This window comes from Phacochoerus africanus, chromosome X, assembly GCF_016906955.1.
Source record: "Phacochoerus africanus isolate WHEZ1 chromosome X, ROS_Pafr_v1, whole genome shotgun sequence".
In the NCBI taxonomy this organism is placed as follows: domain Eukaryota; kingdom Metazoa; phylum Chordata; class Mammalia; order Artiodactyla; family Suidae; genus Phacochoerus; species Phacochoerus africanus.
In genome coordinates, this window is record NC_062560.1 from 72,845,999 (window position 1) to 72,864,450 (window position 18,452).

The following is an 18,452-nucleotide window of genomic DNA, read 5'->3' on the forward strand; positions in this document are numbered from 1 at the left end:
TGGAGTTCCTGCCGTGGCACAGTGTGTTAAGAATCCAACTGCAGCAGAGGTGTAGCAGGGGATTAAAGGATCTGGAAGTTCCCATTGTGGCTCAGTGGGTTAAGAACCCAACTAGTATCCAGGAGGATGTAGGTTCAATACTTGGCCTTGCTCAGTGGCTTAAGGATCTGGCATTGCCACAAACTATAGATGTGGCTGGGATCCCATGTTGATGTGCCTGTGGCTGTGGACAGCAGCCACAGCTCTGATTCGACCCCTAGCCTGGGAACTTCCATATGCCATGATAAAAAAAAGAAAAAAATAATTTATGCATATAGGGATTGATGTAGCTCATAACTTGTCTTTCCTATAGGCATAAAGGCCAAATGTCATTTATGTAATATAGTTCAAATAAGAATATATGACTGTGTCAATAAGACAGAAAATGTTAGAAACACATTATCGTTATCAAGTGAGGAACTGAGATTGATGACATATTGACATATACCATACAATTTAGTTTCTGAATCAAACCATAAAAAACTCCAGACTAACTCCAAGTCAGTTTGCACCTTCTCAATAGAATTTAATGAAAAAACAAACCCTTGAATGTCAACTTAAGATCATGAGGAAAAGTAACGTTACTTGTAAGAACAAATCTGTGCTTTATGACAATGCTAACAAAAGAGAAAAGAAAAAAGGCATGAATGGTTGTTTCGAACCATTATTTAAACTCATTCTTATGAAAGGTATATAACATTTTCTTTCTAGGATTATAAAAGCAGAAAAAATAATATAAACTAGTACTTAACATAAAATTCTTGATTATTTATATATGTACTTACGTGTGTGTGTGTATATATATATATATATATACATATATGTATGTGGTGTATATATTTTCACACTAGATATCCATAAATATATAAGCATATCACAAATAACACCTTTTAATATCAAATCCCATAATAAAAACTGCTCTTACTGAAGGATTATATATAAAAAAGAGATTTTAAGCTGCTTAGAATACAAAGTGCTATAAAGAGTGTGGAACTGAATGTCAAATAGAAGGGCTACAGAGATGATTTTTTTCTCATTTAAAATTATTATTATTAATAATTACTCAATAATAAAATTATTACATTTATAGCTGTACAACAATCATCACAACCCGAATTTATAGCATTTCCATCCCAAACCCCAGCCCATTCCCCTCACCCCACAAACTGTCTCCTTTGAAAAACCTAAGTTTTTCAAAGTCTATGGGTCAGTATCTGTTCAGCAAAGAAGTTCATTGTGTCCTTTTTTTAGACTCCACATGTAAGTGATAGCATTTGATGCTGGTGTCTTACTGCCTGACCGACTTCACTTAGTATGATAATTTCTAGGTCCATCCATGTTGCTGCAAATGCCATTATTTCTTTCCTATTAATGGCTGAGTAATATACCATTGTGTATATGTACCACATCTTTATCCACTCTTCTGTCGATGGACATTTAGGTTATTTCCATGTCTTGGCCATTGTACAGAGTGCTGCAACGAACACTGGAGTACATGTATCTTTTCAAGTCATGGTTTTCTCTGGATAGGTGCCCGGGAGTGGGATTGCTGGATCAAATGGTAATTCTACTTTTAGTGTTCGAGGAAATCTCCATACTGTTTTCCAAAGTGGTAGCACCAAATCACATTCCCACCAACAGTGTAATTATTTTAAAAGAAAATAAATCCCATATCAGATTCATTTAGGATATAGTAAAAGTTGAGTAGAAAATAAATATATAAAGTATGTTCTGAAAGATGAACTATGTGTATGAAAAATATAACTGGTTCACCTTTGGAAAACACAATAAATAAATTTCAAATATTTAACAATCTTAAAACTTGAATCAAATTACCTGAAAGGAGAGGAACTGAAATTGATTTATAGATTTTTTTAAAATGTAATATTACTACTTTAAAAAAGATAAAACAACTAAGCTAACCTAGGGTTGCTTAGAAAAGCCCTACGTAAATAGATAATAATTTGCTATCAATGTATCAAACACTAACTTAACCAAAATTGACCTCTGTTTCTACTGCATACAGTGACATCTCATTTATTCAGATATCTTTTATATTCAAACAAGAACCAGTAAGTGTGACCCCATCCAAAGAAAGGCCACTCAAGGTAGATGTTACAATGTCCATAGACTACATGATCACTTGCTCAGAACTTAGTTATATTAATATTACATGCAATTTCAACAAGTTTGGCTATCTTGTTTTCTGGTCCTCCGCAGATTCCAAGTAGCAAATGAGGAGGAAGGGAAGTCGGTGGAAAGTGCATCCTGACAGCTGCATGAAAACAGTTTTTGGAAGACATAAAATGGAGATGTAAGAAATGATAAAAGTATGACAGTGTAGGGCCATTTAGTATAGGAACAAATAGACCTAAACACCTCAACATCCTCAAGGGCATCACTGGATTACAATGAAATATAATAAATAATATTCACAAAAGGTTAAAATATATTTCATATATTCAGTATAGTATGGCAAGGAAATGTGTGAAATGTGCTAGTAAGATAATTATTTAACAACTTCAATCCTAAAAAATTTCAATCCTAGAATAATGGTTCAGCTCTCTAAAGAATGTATTTGGGGAGACTATAGTATACTAGAGGGTGATAAATAAATGATGTATTATTGATCAGTATTTATAGGCTACTGGATATTTCTCACTGGCTCTCAAACTTTTCCTATCTGATCTCAATTCCATTGTAATGAAAACTCATTTAACGAATCACCTAAAATAAAAATTTTGAACATAAGATATTCCCAGTTTCCTTAGAAGACATCTTGCTAGGTGTTTCTGCTGTGTATGCAGATCAGAATTTTGCTTTTGCAGCAAGAAATTCTTCTGAAATAAATGCGGGATAATCACTGCCTCAGCTCACCAAGACATGCCTGTGTCCAAGGGTATCCGCCCATGTTTTGGAACACACCTCTATGCTTCCTAGAGTTCTCTCTAACATTGGTGATTTGTTTTTAAGTAAAAACTATTATTTACTGAACACTTATCAGTGCCATATACTGTTTGATCCTGATAACAACCCTGAAGTAGGTTGTTATCATCATCCCTATTTTACAGATAAGGGAGCTGAGGCACAGAGAAAGATTAAGTGACTTGTCTAAAGACAATCAAAATAGTATGTAAAAGAGCTGGGATTTGAACCCAGACTGTTCTCAACTACCACACACTGCTGTGTTATTAAAATGCATTGTTTTCATTAACTAAACTATTTAGTTGCCTTGCAAGTACTTTTCATATATACCATCTCCATACCATATGAAGATATACTTCAATTGCACACTTAGGGTTTTACAAATTGTAAATCAAGCCAAACATAAGCCATGAAAAGTCCTTAATTAAGGAGACAAAAAAGTGCAAGTGAATTTAAGGTATTTTAATGTTTTAAGCACATTCTTGGGCACATACTTAAGACTACTGTGTAGTGTAGTATTTGCACAGAATTAGATGAAAGAATTAAAAAGTCTAAAACATGTGATTTGTAAAAAGAAAATTTAAATTGTTTAAAAATTGAAAATATTGAGACAATTATATATTCTTGCTTATTACATGATGCCTAAAATATTAAGGCAGAATTTTCTTTAACAAAGACCACAAAATGAATTTTTTGTATACTTCACTGAACGCAACACAACAACTGAATATTTAATTTTGAGTACCACAGTACTGGTCACACTTAATTATACTGTGAAACGTCACAAATTTCTATCCTGTTCTCAATGAGAATAAAGTGAAAGCTGGTGCTCATTCAAGAATGGGCGAGTTTCAGCAGTAGACACTGAACAGTGGTAAAGATAAACTGAGTATTTGAATTAGTCAATGAGTATTTAGTATGTGCTCAGAAAGAACATAAAACCTTCATTAATTAAGAGCAGAATACCTGTGACAAATTTAAATTCCTTCATCTCATATTTATTTAGTTTAAGTGGGGAAAAACACCTTTGAAATCAATAACATCATTAAAGGAAAATAAATCTACATATAGATTGCTATGGCTAATGAAGAATGGACTATACTAGATTTAGACTTCAATAAAACCCAATAATTAAAGACTTAACAAGGGCCTACTGTATAGCACAGAGAACTATATTCAGTATCTTGTAAGAGCCTATAATGGAAAAGGACCAAAAAAGAAAAAAATATATACATATGTATAAATGAATCACTTTGCTATATACACTTGAAACACTGTAAATCAACTATACTTCAATTTTAAGAAAAAGACTTAAGTTTTCACTAAACAATTCCTATTTTTTTCTCCAGAAGCCATAATTTTGTCATAAGTACATGAGCTAATTTGCTCATGAATAATAATCTTTAAAATACATTTCATTGTTAAAACAACTGAACTATATATATGCAAAGTTCACATCACTTACTTTCTGTAAATTTCATTTTATTAACTTTGAGAAATGAGTACAAGTCACAAAGGCTCATTGGTATATATTTTGATTATGTTTGATTTACTCAGGTATAACTGCATCAGTTACAGTGGCTGCCAACAGGAAGAACGATGAGTTTAAGATTTAATCATTACAGCCTCAATTTTTAGGGGAAGTGAAGGCTTTTGGTTCCCCTCAGCTAGCAATACTGATTATATGCCAATCATTTATACAATGGTACCAAAGTCTAGATTTATTTGTCTAAGACATTTTAAGGGAAAAGAAGCCACAATCAAACCCACTTAATGACTAAAAACTATCAAATTTTCACATTTAGAACTTATTCTGCCTAATACTATTTTATTTTTTGATGGATGATCATCTACAGTTCAATATTGTAATTTGTATAAATATGAGAAATCCATATAGCTAACCTAGATATATAAAAAGAACATTCAGATAGAATAGTAAAAAAATCTCTCAAGAACCCTAATTGTGGAAGATAATATAAGAAAAGGAATGTGTATATATATATATATATATATATATATATATATATGTACAAATGGGTCCCTATGCTATACAGCAGAAACTGACACAATACTGTAAATCAACTATACTTTAATAATAATAATAATAACAATAATAATAATAGAACCCTAATTGTGACAAATTCTTCTTTTTTTTTGTCTTTTTTTGTTGTTGTTGTTGTTGCTATTTCTTGGGCCGCTCCCGCGGCATATGGAGGTTCCCAGGCTAGGGGTCTAATCGGAGCTGTAGCCACTGGCCTACGCCAGAGCCACAGCAACGCGGGATCCGAGCCGCGTCTGTGACCTACACCACAGCTCACGGCAACGCCGGATCGTTAACCCACTGAGCAAGGGCAGGGACCAAACCCGCAACCTCATGGTTCCTAGTCGGATTCGTTAACCACTGCGCCATGACGGGAACTCCAAATTCTTTTTATGAATTTTCGTTATTGGCCACTCCTGCAGCATATGGAAGTTCTCAGGCCAGGGTTCGAATCCGAGCCAGAGCTACAACTTACACCACAGCTACAGCAACAGCAGAATCCTTAACCCACTGTACAGGGCGGGGATAGAACAAATGCCTACAGAGAGACAAGCTGGATCATTAACCTACTGGGCCACAGCGGGAAATCTGACAAATTTTTCTGAAGATACTTTTTTTTCACATATGAGTAATGTCAAATTCCATAATACTCCTCCCTCAAAAGGTGGGTTCTTACACAATAAATATTCAGCACCTTTGCTTTTTGGTGCTTGACATGGGAAATAATTAAAATTTTCTGTGAAGAAATAATTATGTAAATTTTAAGATCCTGCTCTACTGTGTTCAGGATGGGCTTTCAGGCAAACAGACAAAAGTTTTAAAAGAGATTTAGAAGTACAAGCAGAGAAGAGAGTAATTGCAACAATGCAAGCTAAGAAATTTATCTATAACCACGGAGCTTCAAAAGAGGAAAATAGGAGTTCCTGTCGTGGTGCAGCGGTTAATGAATCCGACTAGGAACTGTGAGGTTGCGGTTCGGTCCCTGCCCTTGCTCAGTGGGTTAATGATCCGGCGTTGCCGTGAGCTGTGGTGTAGGTTGCAGACGCGGCTCGGATCCTGCGTTGCTGTGGCTCTGGCGTAGGCCAGTGGCTACAGCTCCAATTGGACCCCTAGCCTGGGAGCCTCCATATGCCGTGGGAGCGGCCCAAGAAATAGCAAAAAGACAAAAAAAAAAAAAAAAAAAAAAGAGGAAAATAGGAGTTCCCATCGTGGCTCAACAGAAACGAATCTGACTAGCATCCATGAGGAGGAAGGTTCAATCCCTGGCCTCACTCAGTGGGTTAAGGGTCCAGCAATGCGGTGAGCTATGGTGTAGGTCAATGACCTGGGAATGGGTTTGAATACATGAAATAAACACAGGGCATAATAGTCTTTTTTTCTTTTTCCTGACATGAAAAAAAACAAGAGAAAAGTAAAGAATAAAGTCTTCTGTTATATTATAAGACCAGTTCTGTTTCAGAAAACAAAGTAATTACCAAGAGCAGAACAACCTGTGACTAGTTGTGACATGAATGACTCTCAATTAGGAAAATATCAAGAAAAAAACACTACTGGAGTTCCTATCACAATAGGAACTCAGCAGGTTAAGGACCTGAAGTTGTTTCTGTGAGAATGTGGGTTTGATACCTGGCCTAACACAGTGGATTAAGGATCCAGTGTTGCCACAAGCTCCAGCATAGTTTGCAGATGTGGCTCAGCTCTGGTGTTACCATAGCTGTGGTGTAGGCCAAAGCTGCAGCTCTGATTCAACCTGTATGGGAACTTCCATATGCTGTAGGTGAGGCTGTAAAAAAAGAGAGAGAAAGAAAAGAAAATATATTACTAATGACCTTTTTAATGGTCATACCCATGGTATATGGAAGTTCCCAGGTCAGGGACTGAATCTGAGCTATACCTGTGACCTACACCACAGCTGCAGCAACACTGGATCCTTTAACCCACTGAGCCAGGCTGGGGATTCAAGCCATGCCTCTGCAGTGACCCAAGCTGCTGCAGTCAGGTCCTTAACCCACTACGCCACAGAGGGAACTCCAACACTACTAAAGACTTTGATGTCCAAGTTACAAATTATTCCTGAAAAATCTGTGAATAGGCACAAAACATAAGAAAAAAAGGAAACAAAGAAGCTAAACTTCAAGTCATAAAATCAAACAAAAGATAGAGATGTCAGTTTCTAACACAGTGAATTTCTTAAATCTTGTTATATACACCGTACCAGGCATTAACTCAGCTGTAACGATTAACCAGGACTTTTTTTTTTATGTCTGTACCTGTGGCATATGGAAGTTCCCAGGCCAGGGATCAAATCTGAGCTGCAGCTGTGACCTATGCCACCGCTGCAGCATTGCCAGATCCTTAACCCAGTACACAGGACCAGGAATCAAACCCACACTGCCACAGAGACAATGCCAGATCCTTAACCTGCTGCACTACAGCAGGAACTCCTAACTGGGACTTTTTAAACAGCGCATGTATAATAGGAAGAAAGTATACAAAATTTAATTCAAACTTACCTCTTTCAGTCAACCTTCTTAATATTAAGAGTGAAAAACCAAAGCTAGTCCATTTGTCTATACTGCTTGTTTTATATTTATAAATTGATTAAGCCATAGAAAAGATCGGTGAGATAACTTAATCAGACAACAGAAGTGAGAAATTTCAAGAGGGCTTTAAAAGAAAAAGAGTTTTAGCCATTTTGTTTAAAATACTGTCACATACATTATCAAACATGTATACATGGCAAGTGGCTTTTTGCACACACATGCAAAATCTGGACCCATTAAGGGTATTTGATTTGTAGGGGATCTTGCTAAATTCTTTAGATTAACCCCTCCCCCCATTTCTAATGAAGAAATCAAGGCACAAGAAATTAAGAAATTTTTTCAAGGTCAAATAACTGGAAATAATTCTCTAGACTCCTGGGCCAATATTCTTTCCACTATACCAGTATTATCCTTAAATTTCCTGTAAAGTTAACCTGAAAATTGAGTCGCACAACATTAGGTACATGAACTGAAAAACAAATAAATTGTTAAAATAACTTTTCACTTCAATTTTATGACATATGAAGAGAGAGTTTTAAAATTGTTTTCCATTGGTTAGTGGGTAAAAATTTTCTAAGAAATTTTAATTTTTTAACTTTAAAGTTAAAAAAATGTCACTTTAGAAACAAGATTTTGAATGTAGGTTTTTCTTTAATTACTCAATAGTGCCAAGTATAATGTACACATTTAAGTTCTAGGAATAGAAATGGAAAGTCATGGTTCTGTTCTTCAAATTGGATAAGAAATGTAAAGCTAATATGGTACAATTGCTCTGAGAAGCAGTATAGCATAGTGGTTAAAAGTGTAGGCTCTAGAGCCAGACTGTCTGGGTTCAAATTCTGCTTATCCCTCTTACTAGATCTGTGACTTTGGGTGAATCATTTACCTTTTCTGTGCCTCAGTTTCTTCATCTGAATAATAGAGATGACAATAGCACCCATCTCATAGAATCATTGTGAGGAATAAATTAAGTCAATTTATGTAAAGTACTTAGAACAGTACCTGCATATATTAAGCGCATATCATTATTATTAAATTGTAATAAATGTTAACCTAGGGGGAAGTTCAAGCTTCTACCTAAATAGAGGAGCAAAAGCCTTAGTACATGCACGAGATAGGGAAAGGTGATAATGTTTGAACTAGGATTTGAAGGATAAAGTTAAAACTGGCTGGCAAGGCCTATCCTTACAAACCTTACTGACAGATCTTATGTGAAATGCAGGGTTGCGTAGACAAAAGTTTGCTTCTCCACAAATTAATAGGTACTGTCAACGAATACACATCTTCAAAGGCAGTGATTTCCTGTATTTGGAAAGTCCAGGTATGTCTTACCACTATTTCTTACCATATAACACTTAACTCTGAAGAATTTAATATCGAGGGAAGTTCTATTATATGAGAAACCTAAGACAAATACATACGTGTGAAATGTGTTTTAGTGTTTCCCTCAAAGAATATGTTGAAAATTAAACAATGTCAAAATTCTAGGGAAATGTCCAGGGGGTGTTTAAAATAACTAATATTGCTTATTTAAAAAATGTGAAGGTCACAGTACCACTTCATGCTACATATGACTTCAGAACACAAGACATATGCTTTGTCTGTCCTCCTCAATCATTAGAAGACTTTTCTGAATGAGCTGATCTGAAGAAGAGGTTTGAGGATGAGAGAGATCACACATAAATAAATGAATTAAGCAGGAACAGAATCCAAACGACAAAAGACGGAAGGAGCCATGTGGGAAAAAGCTAACTTAAGACAGGTCACTGATTAGTATGTTGTGGGGCAGTTTGGAAAGGTGATTTAAAATTTCAGGAAATATTTATCAAAGGAGGAAGATTTGGTAGTAATGAAGACCAAAGAAAAATGACCAAATTAAATGATTCCTTGAAACATTTTCATATTGTAGCAGCCTAGAAATAATCCAAACTGAATTCAATTGTACATAACCAAAATTATAACAAATATCTGGTATAATATGTCAAATTTTGGTCACACTATTATACAGGTCTATAATATGATTCTTTATGGTATAACCAGTTAAATCTGTTTTTAATTCATATTGTAGAGCAATCAGAAAATTAAGATTAAAAAAAAACCTAAGGATTAGTTACCTGTATTTCCATCATTTGGGGGATAACTACTGTTGTGACTATTCTGGCATATATTCTTTGGAATTTGTTTCCTATAAATACACTGATATACCTATATATACACACGTATGTATGAGCATATGTATATAAACACACAAAGGGAATATAAATTGGTGCAGCCATTATGGAGAACAGTATTGTATGGAGGTTCCTCAAAAAACTAAAAACAGTTGCCATATGATCTAGAAATCCCACTCCTGGGCATAAATCTGGAGAAAATTCTAATTTGAAAAGATAAATGCATCCCTCTGTTCACAGTAGCACTATTTACAATAGCCAAGACATGGAAACAACCTAAATGTCCAACAACAGATAAATGGATAAAGATGTGTACACACACACACACACACACACACACACACACACACACACACACACTGGAATACTACTCAGCCATAAAAAAGAATGAAATAATGCCATTAGCAGCTATATGGATGGACCCAGAGATTATCATACTAAGCTAACTAAATCAGAAAGAGAAAAGACAAATACCATATGATATCACTTACATGTAGAATCTACAATATGACAGAAATGAACTTATCTATGAAACAGAAATAGACTTAGAGACATAGAAAACAGACTTGTGGTTGCCAAGGGGAAAGAGGGGTAAGGGAGGATTGGATTGGGAGTTTGGGACTATCAGATGTAAACTATTACATATAGAATGGATAGGAGTTCCCGTCGTGGCGCAGTGGTTAACGAATCTGACTAGGAACCATGAGGTTGCGGGTTCGGTCCCTGCCCTTGTTCAGTGGGTTAACGATCCGGCGTTGCCGTGAGCTGTGGTGTAGGTTGCAGACGCGGCTCGGATCCCGCGTTGCTGTGGCTCTGGCATAGGCCGGTGGCTACAGCTCCAACTGGACCCCTAGCCTGGGACTCTCCAGGCCCAAGAAATAGCAACAAGAACAACAACAACAACAACAACAACAACAAAAGAATGGATAAAAAGCAAGGTCCTATTGTAGTATAGCACAGGGAACTACACTCAGTGTCTTATAATAAACCATAATAGAAAAGAATATGAAAAAGAATATATATATATGTATACCTGAATCACTTTGCTGTACAGCAGAAACCTAACACAGCAGTGTAAATTAACTACATTTCAATAAAAAAATAAATATAAACACACACAAATATATTCATCCCTCATAATGTAAAATTAGTACAAAAATTATACTGATAACAGAAAACTTATACAAGCAAACTTTATATTATCATTATAGTTAATATGAAATCATAAAGTTTCTTATATACTATTTTTAAGGCCAGCATCATGTCCCCTATGTTTCTTAAAGCATTCCTAGATCATTTTAGACCACAATGATCTCTCTTCCCTTTAACACTAAATGCTTGTATCCTTAGTTTATGCTACCTTGCTTTGCTTAGTGTGGTTTTGTTTTTAGTTTATTTGTTGTTGCTTTTCTCTTCTCCAGTAAATTTGAAGCTTCCTGAGATTATGAATTATTTATCACTTTCTGTCTTACTCTCAAGACCTAGGGTAATGCCCTCTACTTACACTATGCTTTAAAAAATGCTTAATGAACCAAGAAACATACTTGCAACACATAAGACAAAGTGATACTCTTGATGTTTATATTGCTTTTATAAGTTGGTAAGAAAAGGATAAATAATACAACAGAAAATGAAATAAGTGATTCACAAAACAGTGTAAATACCTAATAAACTCTATGTAAGGATGTTCAACTTCACAAATTATTAAATACAAATTTAAAATAAATATCATTTTCTGGTTTCTAATTGGCAATGGGGATTTGATAATTCCCAGTGCTCTTGTGTGTTTGGAAACAGACATGTTCATTTATAAACCACCACTGGATATATAAGTTGATATAACTTTGGGAGAGGGGCAATTTGACATTATATATCAAAAGTCCTAAAAACTCCAGAATCTTTGGGACTTCCATTCCAGAAACATGGAGTACAGGTACATTTCCCTATTCCTCTTGCTAAGTACAGCTAAAAATCTTGGATATAATATATAAAACCAACATAAGAAAACCCTGAAGTGGACAGAAGAAAGCAGACCAGCTAGGGGCCTTGGGACCAAAGGAACAAAATGGCAGAGTTTTCTAGGTTTTCTTTTTGCCTCATATATCCCAGACTGGTTACCAAACAATCTGGCAACCCAGAAACATCAATAGTCTCAGACAAAAAAAAAAAAAAAAAAAGCCTCAACAAAAGCTTATTCTCTCTACAAAATACCAGGAAAGGGGCAACCTAGCAAGATGGAAACTTTTAGACTAATGATTGTTCTGCTCCAGTCAAAACATCATAAAAACATAACAAAAAAACACTGAGGCCCTGCCTCTGTACTCACCATTAAAAGCTGAATGGGGAATGGAGACTTCCATTCTTCACCAGGCTATAACGATGTATCCCAACCTTCCTGGTGGGCTGGTGTCAAAGAAAGCCAAGTAGAGAGCCAGGACTTTCCTCCCCACCAGGAGAATCAGTTCCCATCCTCTACGGTATCAGTAGAGATTGTGGTGGGATTCTGAATTTCCACTCCTACCCAAGAGTAACGAGGCACTGCTCCCCAGCTCCACTGGGGTAGTGTCAGAGGAGGCCCAACAGAGAATGAAGTCTTTCACGGCTGTTTGAGTAATGAGGCCACACCCTCTCCCCATGGTGTCAGTGAAGTCCATGTGGGGAGGAGTATCCAGGCACTCTTGCTCCTCCTAGCCAGGGTAGAATCCATGGAAGCTTAGTGGAGAGCCACCACTAGGATGACTAAGCAGTAATAAGGAAGTTCTCCAACCTTTGGGTGGCAGCAGAGGCCAAGTGGGGAAACAGGACTTCTACTACAACCTGGCAGTAACAAGTTACTGCCACAACAGTGTTAGAGGAAGCCTAAAAATAAGATCTACATCCCACTATATAATAATAGAAACACCTGGGTATCAATCCAAAATTACTCATTATACTAAGAACCAGAAAAACTTCAACTTGAATGAAACAAGACAATCAGCAGATGCCCACATGACATAGCTACTATAGTTGTCTGAAGATTTAATGAAGTCATCATAAAAATGCAATTACCAATTACAAACATACTGGAAACAAATGAAACAACAGACAATCTCAGCAAAGAAAGAGAAAGCCTTAGCAAACAAGTAGACGATTTAAAGAAGAACCAGACAAAGTTTTAAACTAAAAAATACAATGATTAAAATTTAAAAACATAACAGATGAGTCGAACAGCAGAATGGAATGCATAGAGGAAAGAATCAGTGAACTTAAAAGTAGAACCATTGAAATGACACAATATGAACAAGAGAGCAAAAACAGACTACATGAACATGAACAGAAATATATGTAGTCTGGGCTCTTCTTGCTCTTTGTACTGTCTTAGTATTGTTATCACTATGAATCTATAATTATTTCAAAATTAAAAAAAAATCTATGCACTCTGACCCAATAATTCCATTCATAAAAACGGTAAAAAAAAAAAAAATAGGTGTTCACAAATATTTACTTTATAGTTTTTTTGTTTTTTTTTTTTACTGGGACTATTAAGTAAAATTTTTCAAAACAATCTCAACATCATGGGATTAAATAAAAATGGTATACCCAGAGTTCCCGTCATGGCTCAGTGGTTAACGAATCCGACTAGGAATCATGAGGTTGCAGGTTCGATCCCTGGCCTTGCTCAGTGGGTTGAGGATCTGGCGTTGCCGTGAGCTGTGGTGTAGGTCACAGACATTGCTCGGATCCTGCGTTGCTGTGGCTCTGGTGTAGGCTGGCAGCTACAGCTCTGATTCAACCCCTAGCCTGGGAACCTCTATATGCTGCAGGAGCAGCCCAAGAAATGGCAAAAAGATAAAAACAAAAACAAAAAACAACAAAAAAAAACCCAAAATGGTATACCCACAATCATTGAAAATGTTATCACAGACATGCAAAAAGATTTCTGTTGTATTGTCTTTTTAAAAAGCAGCAGTACATAAAATTGCATTGCATTTTTATAAAAATATATATGCATGCCCATATCAAAAAAAAAAAAAAAAGAACAAAGAAACATATGCCAAGTATTTATCATTTCTAGGTAGAGGGATTATAGCAATTTTACTTCTCTTTTTTACACCTTCCAAGTTGCCAACAGTGAATATGTACTATTAGACTGGGAATAAATTATTTCACATAGAAAAATAATTTCTAAAAATAAATTTATAAAACTATTCACCAACATAAAATAAATGCAATTTAGAAAACCAAAACGAGTGCAATTTTAGTTTATATTAAAGATGCTAACACAAACACAAAAAGCTGGCTGAAGTAATGGGGGAAATAATATGGTTAACTGTGATGGTAAAATTTTATCCATATCATAAATCACTATAAAAGAAGAAAAACCTTTACTGAGCAACATTTTCAAATGGAAATTTAGGATTACAGCAATATTGGACAAGTTTTCTTTCCTCTCCCTGTTGGCATCAAGCTCCCACTTTGCTTTGTCTGACCATGATTTTGCCATCTTTTAATAAGTAGTAGCTCTACACTTGAAAACAGTCAAGTGTTCCTTGGCCAGGCCAAACCAGATTAGTCTTCCACTTCTCATAACTCATGTAACAGTTTCAGTAAAACTTAAAATAAGTTTAAAGAATTTTTAAAAATCCTAGTTAATGATATTGTTATGTTTCCCTCCTATGAACCTCTAGATTCTGGTTTGTTGGTAGCTCTCTTGTGCTATTTTAATAGTCTGCTTCTTACAGCTACTTGTGTGTTTCTCATCTGTCCTACTAGATTCTGAAATCTCTCTCAAATTCAGGGCATATGTTATATTCATCTTTACCTATCCTGAAACATCTACCAGAGTAGGCTGCACTTAGTTAATATTGTCTTCTTCCATTAGTTGTGCAGTAAGATTATGAATACTTCAAATCAGGTATGTCAGCCTCTGTTCCTTTATAATCCCTAGAGTACACAGTCCAGATCTAGGCATAGTGATGTCTACCATATACTTGTTGATTTCTACTTTGACTGAAACATCTTTAAGAAATAAGTTGTAGAAGGCATGATAATTGACAGTGTTGAGACAGAAATTTTGATACATATAGGTATAAGAATAGATTATTCCCTAACTTTAGTCTCATAAAAAGACTGTATGAACGTACACTTTGTGAATGAATAATGTGAATAATAATGTATATGGAAAAACTCTATTAACACAACCCTGACAACTGCAACAATAGCTGTCCCCCTTTACTTCCTAAACAAACACAAAAGACAAACAACCAGACTCTATTGTGCTTACATGTGCCTTTCATGCATGTCATTGTTGAGGAACATAACTCAATGACTCGAACAGCAAAAGCTCCTGGTTCGTCTGCTGGCACTGTCAAAATGGAAATCTAAAAAGCAGAAACAAAATATCAGACAAAGCTTTTAGAGCTCATTTTCATTTTTCTATCATTAGAGTGTAGTTAACGTCCAAACTGAGTGTCTTTTTTTTTTTTAGCCAAGTCTGCTGCATGTGGAAGTTCCCAGGTCAGGAACTGAACCCACACCATAGCAGCAACCCAAGCTGCTGCAGTGACAATGCTAGATCCTTAACCCACTGCACCACTAGGGAACTCCACTGAGTGTCTTTTTCCATTGATGTCTGAAAAAATTTAGCTGGTAGGATTTATTTTAGAACAGAATTTGAAACATAAAGCATGCATGTGTCTTAATATCCAGTTTCCACATTATTTACATATTTATATATGATATATATTGCCATCACATAATTCATGAGCAATAAATATTTTAAATATCTTTAATATTTGGTAAATCCTTCACTTAAGGATGTAATTAATTACTTCTGAGTTACATGAACTTCATTGTTTGGAGCATATTAAATCAATTTTGATTATTCATAATGGCTAAACATAGCAGTTATAGAGTACTAAAAATTGCAAATGTTATAAATCACAAAGATATTGAAATAAGCAAAGTATATGTCAATATATACCAAAGTACAGCTAAACATATATCAAAATGTTTCAAAATGATGGCTTTCAAATTAATTTGAGGACTCCATTAATATGCAGTATGTTGTCCTAGCCACCAGTGATACGCTATATGGCTTTACATTTATAAGATTTTAAATGACCACCAGGTCAGTGTTCCCCTATAGAACGAAAAGCCTCAATATTAATTCTCAATTTAATCTTCAATCTGAGTAAACTATCATTTCATACAGGAAATACTGCCAAAAGGTAAAGCCTCATTTTAACTTTTACCTGTGAGATTAGATTTTGACTGGTAATGTCACATTGATAACCCACACAGGAAAATGCCTACAAGTTCTAAAAGTAGAATTATTTTGATAACTATGACTACCTTACTATCATTACTTGTAAGTACATTTTGGGGCTTATAACTTTGTTCGCCATACCTCTTAACTCCTTTTGTTGCTGTCCATGATTTTAAAAAATGTTGTACTTTAGCATTAAAGAGAGAGGAGCCACTAAAACATGTATCTAATGTGTAAAAATTATCAAATGATTATGACTAAAAACATGTCAAGGTAGCTTAAAGAATGTGCCAACATGCAAGTACTTCTTTTGTTTCCTATAACTACCATTTATAATTTTTCAAAAACTGAGGTACAGTCAGTGAACTCCTACCACAGGTAACTGTCTTAAATCTCATAGAGATTATAAAAGCCATCAAAGATAATTCCTTCAACCCTTTAATATCGCTTAACATAAAATTTGCCTAGATCTACACCTATTGTTTCCTCTAAGTCTCATTTTATTTATTTTTCAAAAATTTGAAGAGGGAACAAATTCATATATGAAACAAGGAAAAGCAGACAAGGTGTACATTTTAGACTGATCACTCTGATGGTTGTGTGGAGAATGATTTAAAAGAGATGAGAGTCAGAATGATTGGTTAGAAGGAAGAGGTGATGAGTTCTAAAACCAGACCAGTGAGAATAAGGATCAGAGAGAAAAAGCAGATTGGAGAAACTTCTAGAAAGTACAGTGACAAGGACCTGGAGGCTCATGAGATGTCAGAGATAGGAGGAAGAGGTTGTTGTTGGATGTTAGTGTTATTCATGGAAGTAGGAAGCATTGGATGAGTAGTTTTGAGAGGGAATATGATGAGTTGAGTTTTGAGTATGTTCTGTTTCAGGGGACCTTGGGATAGATGTCCAGTAGGAAATTTGGCCTATGGGTCAACAGTTTTGGGAGATGCAGAAGTGGAAGGCTGTCACTATTTTTTTTTTGTCTTTTGGTTTTTTTAGGGCTGCACACACAGCATATGGGGGTTCCCAGGCTAGGGGTCGAATCAGAGCTGTAGCCACCAGCCTTTGCCAGAGCCACAGCAATGCCAGATCTGAGCCACATCTGCTACCTATACCACAGCCCACGGCAACGCTGGATCCTTAACCCACTGAACGAGGCCAGGGATTGAACCCACTTCCTCATGGATCTTAGTTAGTTTCGTTAACCGCTGAGCCACAATGGGAACTCCGCTGTCACCAATTTTTATGTGGAGTTGGAACCATGTGAGTATATGGAGTGAAGCAGCAAGTGTGCAGAGAGTAAGACGTATGGTAGGCTGAAGTAAGAATCCTGAGGAAGCCCAATATTTAAAGGAGGATAGAGCCCACAAAGGAAGCAGAGAGCATAGAAAAGCAAAGGAGTAGAGAATTCCAAGAGAAAAGGAATCATCAACACTGTCAAATATATCAGAAAAAATCTAACAGACAAAACCCAAATAATGTCCTGTGGCCCTGACTATTATGAAGTTGTTAATAAGCAATGGGGGAGGAAGAGGGATGGACTGGGAATTTGGGGTTAATAGATACAAACTATTGCCTTTGGAATATATAAGCAATGAGATCCTGCTGTATAGCACAGGGAACTATATTTAGTCACTTAAGATGGAGCATGATAATGTGAGAAAAAAGAATGTATACATGTATGTGTGACTGGGTCACCTTGCTGTAAGTAGAAAATTGACAGAACACAGTAAATAGCTATAACGGAAAAAAATAAAAATCATTAAAAAGTTATTAATAAATATACTAAATGAAAGTGTGGTAGGAATGTGAGGGTAGAAGCCAGGTTAGTCTAGAAATGAATGAGAGGTAAGAAGCAGGAGGCAGCAAGTATAGATACCATCTCAAAAATGTTGATAAGAATAGAGGAGAGACTGGATATTAGCTATAGATGGGGGCAGACTCAAGTGAGCATTTTTCTGTTTGTGTATGTGTGTGCTTTTTGGGGGGCTGCACCCAGGGCATATGGAAGCTCCTGGGTCAAGGATTGAATCTGAGCTACAGCTGTGACTTCTGTCCAATTCTTAAACCACTGCACCAGCCACAAAGACAATGCTGCATAACCCTTTGGGCCATGGTGGGAACTCCCTTTCTGTTTTTATTTTAATTTTTTGGAACAGAAAATGCTAATACATGTATATGGGTTGAGGGGAAGGTGCAAATAGTGGGGAGAAGCTGAAGATCTAAGAGAGAGAGCATGGATACAGGGTGGTGGTGGTGGTGGTGGTGGTGGGTGGGTGTGTGTGTGTGTGTGTGTGTGTGTGTGTGTGTGTGTGTGAAGGGTGCTTGAGAAAGGGATTGACCTCAGACAAGGAGGGAAACCCCTCACTAGTCTCTGTGCAGGTGGACATAAGTTGTGGGTGGTGGGGTAGGAGGTCAAGGGCCACTGTGCTTAGTGGATGGCTTTGCTTTTCTCAGTAATGTGGTAAGGGAGAGGTGGGTTTCTGACC

At 36.1% G+C, this 18,452-nt stretch overlaps 1 protein-coding gene across 2 annotated transcripts in view; it reads right to left on the reverse strand.

Moving 5' to 3' along the window:
- CHM (CHM Rab escort protein) overlaps window positions 1-18,452 on the reverse strand; it is a 187,494-nt gene that overhangs the window by 20,366 nt on the left and 148,676 nt on the right. For both annotated transcript variants that reach the window (XM_047764611.1, XM_047764610.1), the window contains exon 12: window positions 14,983-15,079. In XM_047764611.1, coding sequence (XP_047620567.1) covers window positions 14,983-15,079 — 97 coding nt within the window. The remainder of the gene's footprint in view (window positions 1-14,982; window positions 15,080-18,452) is intronic.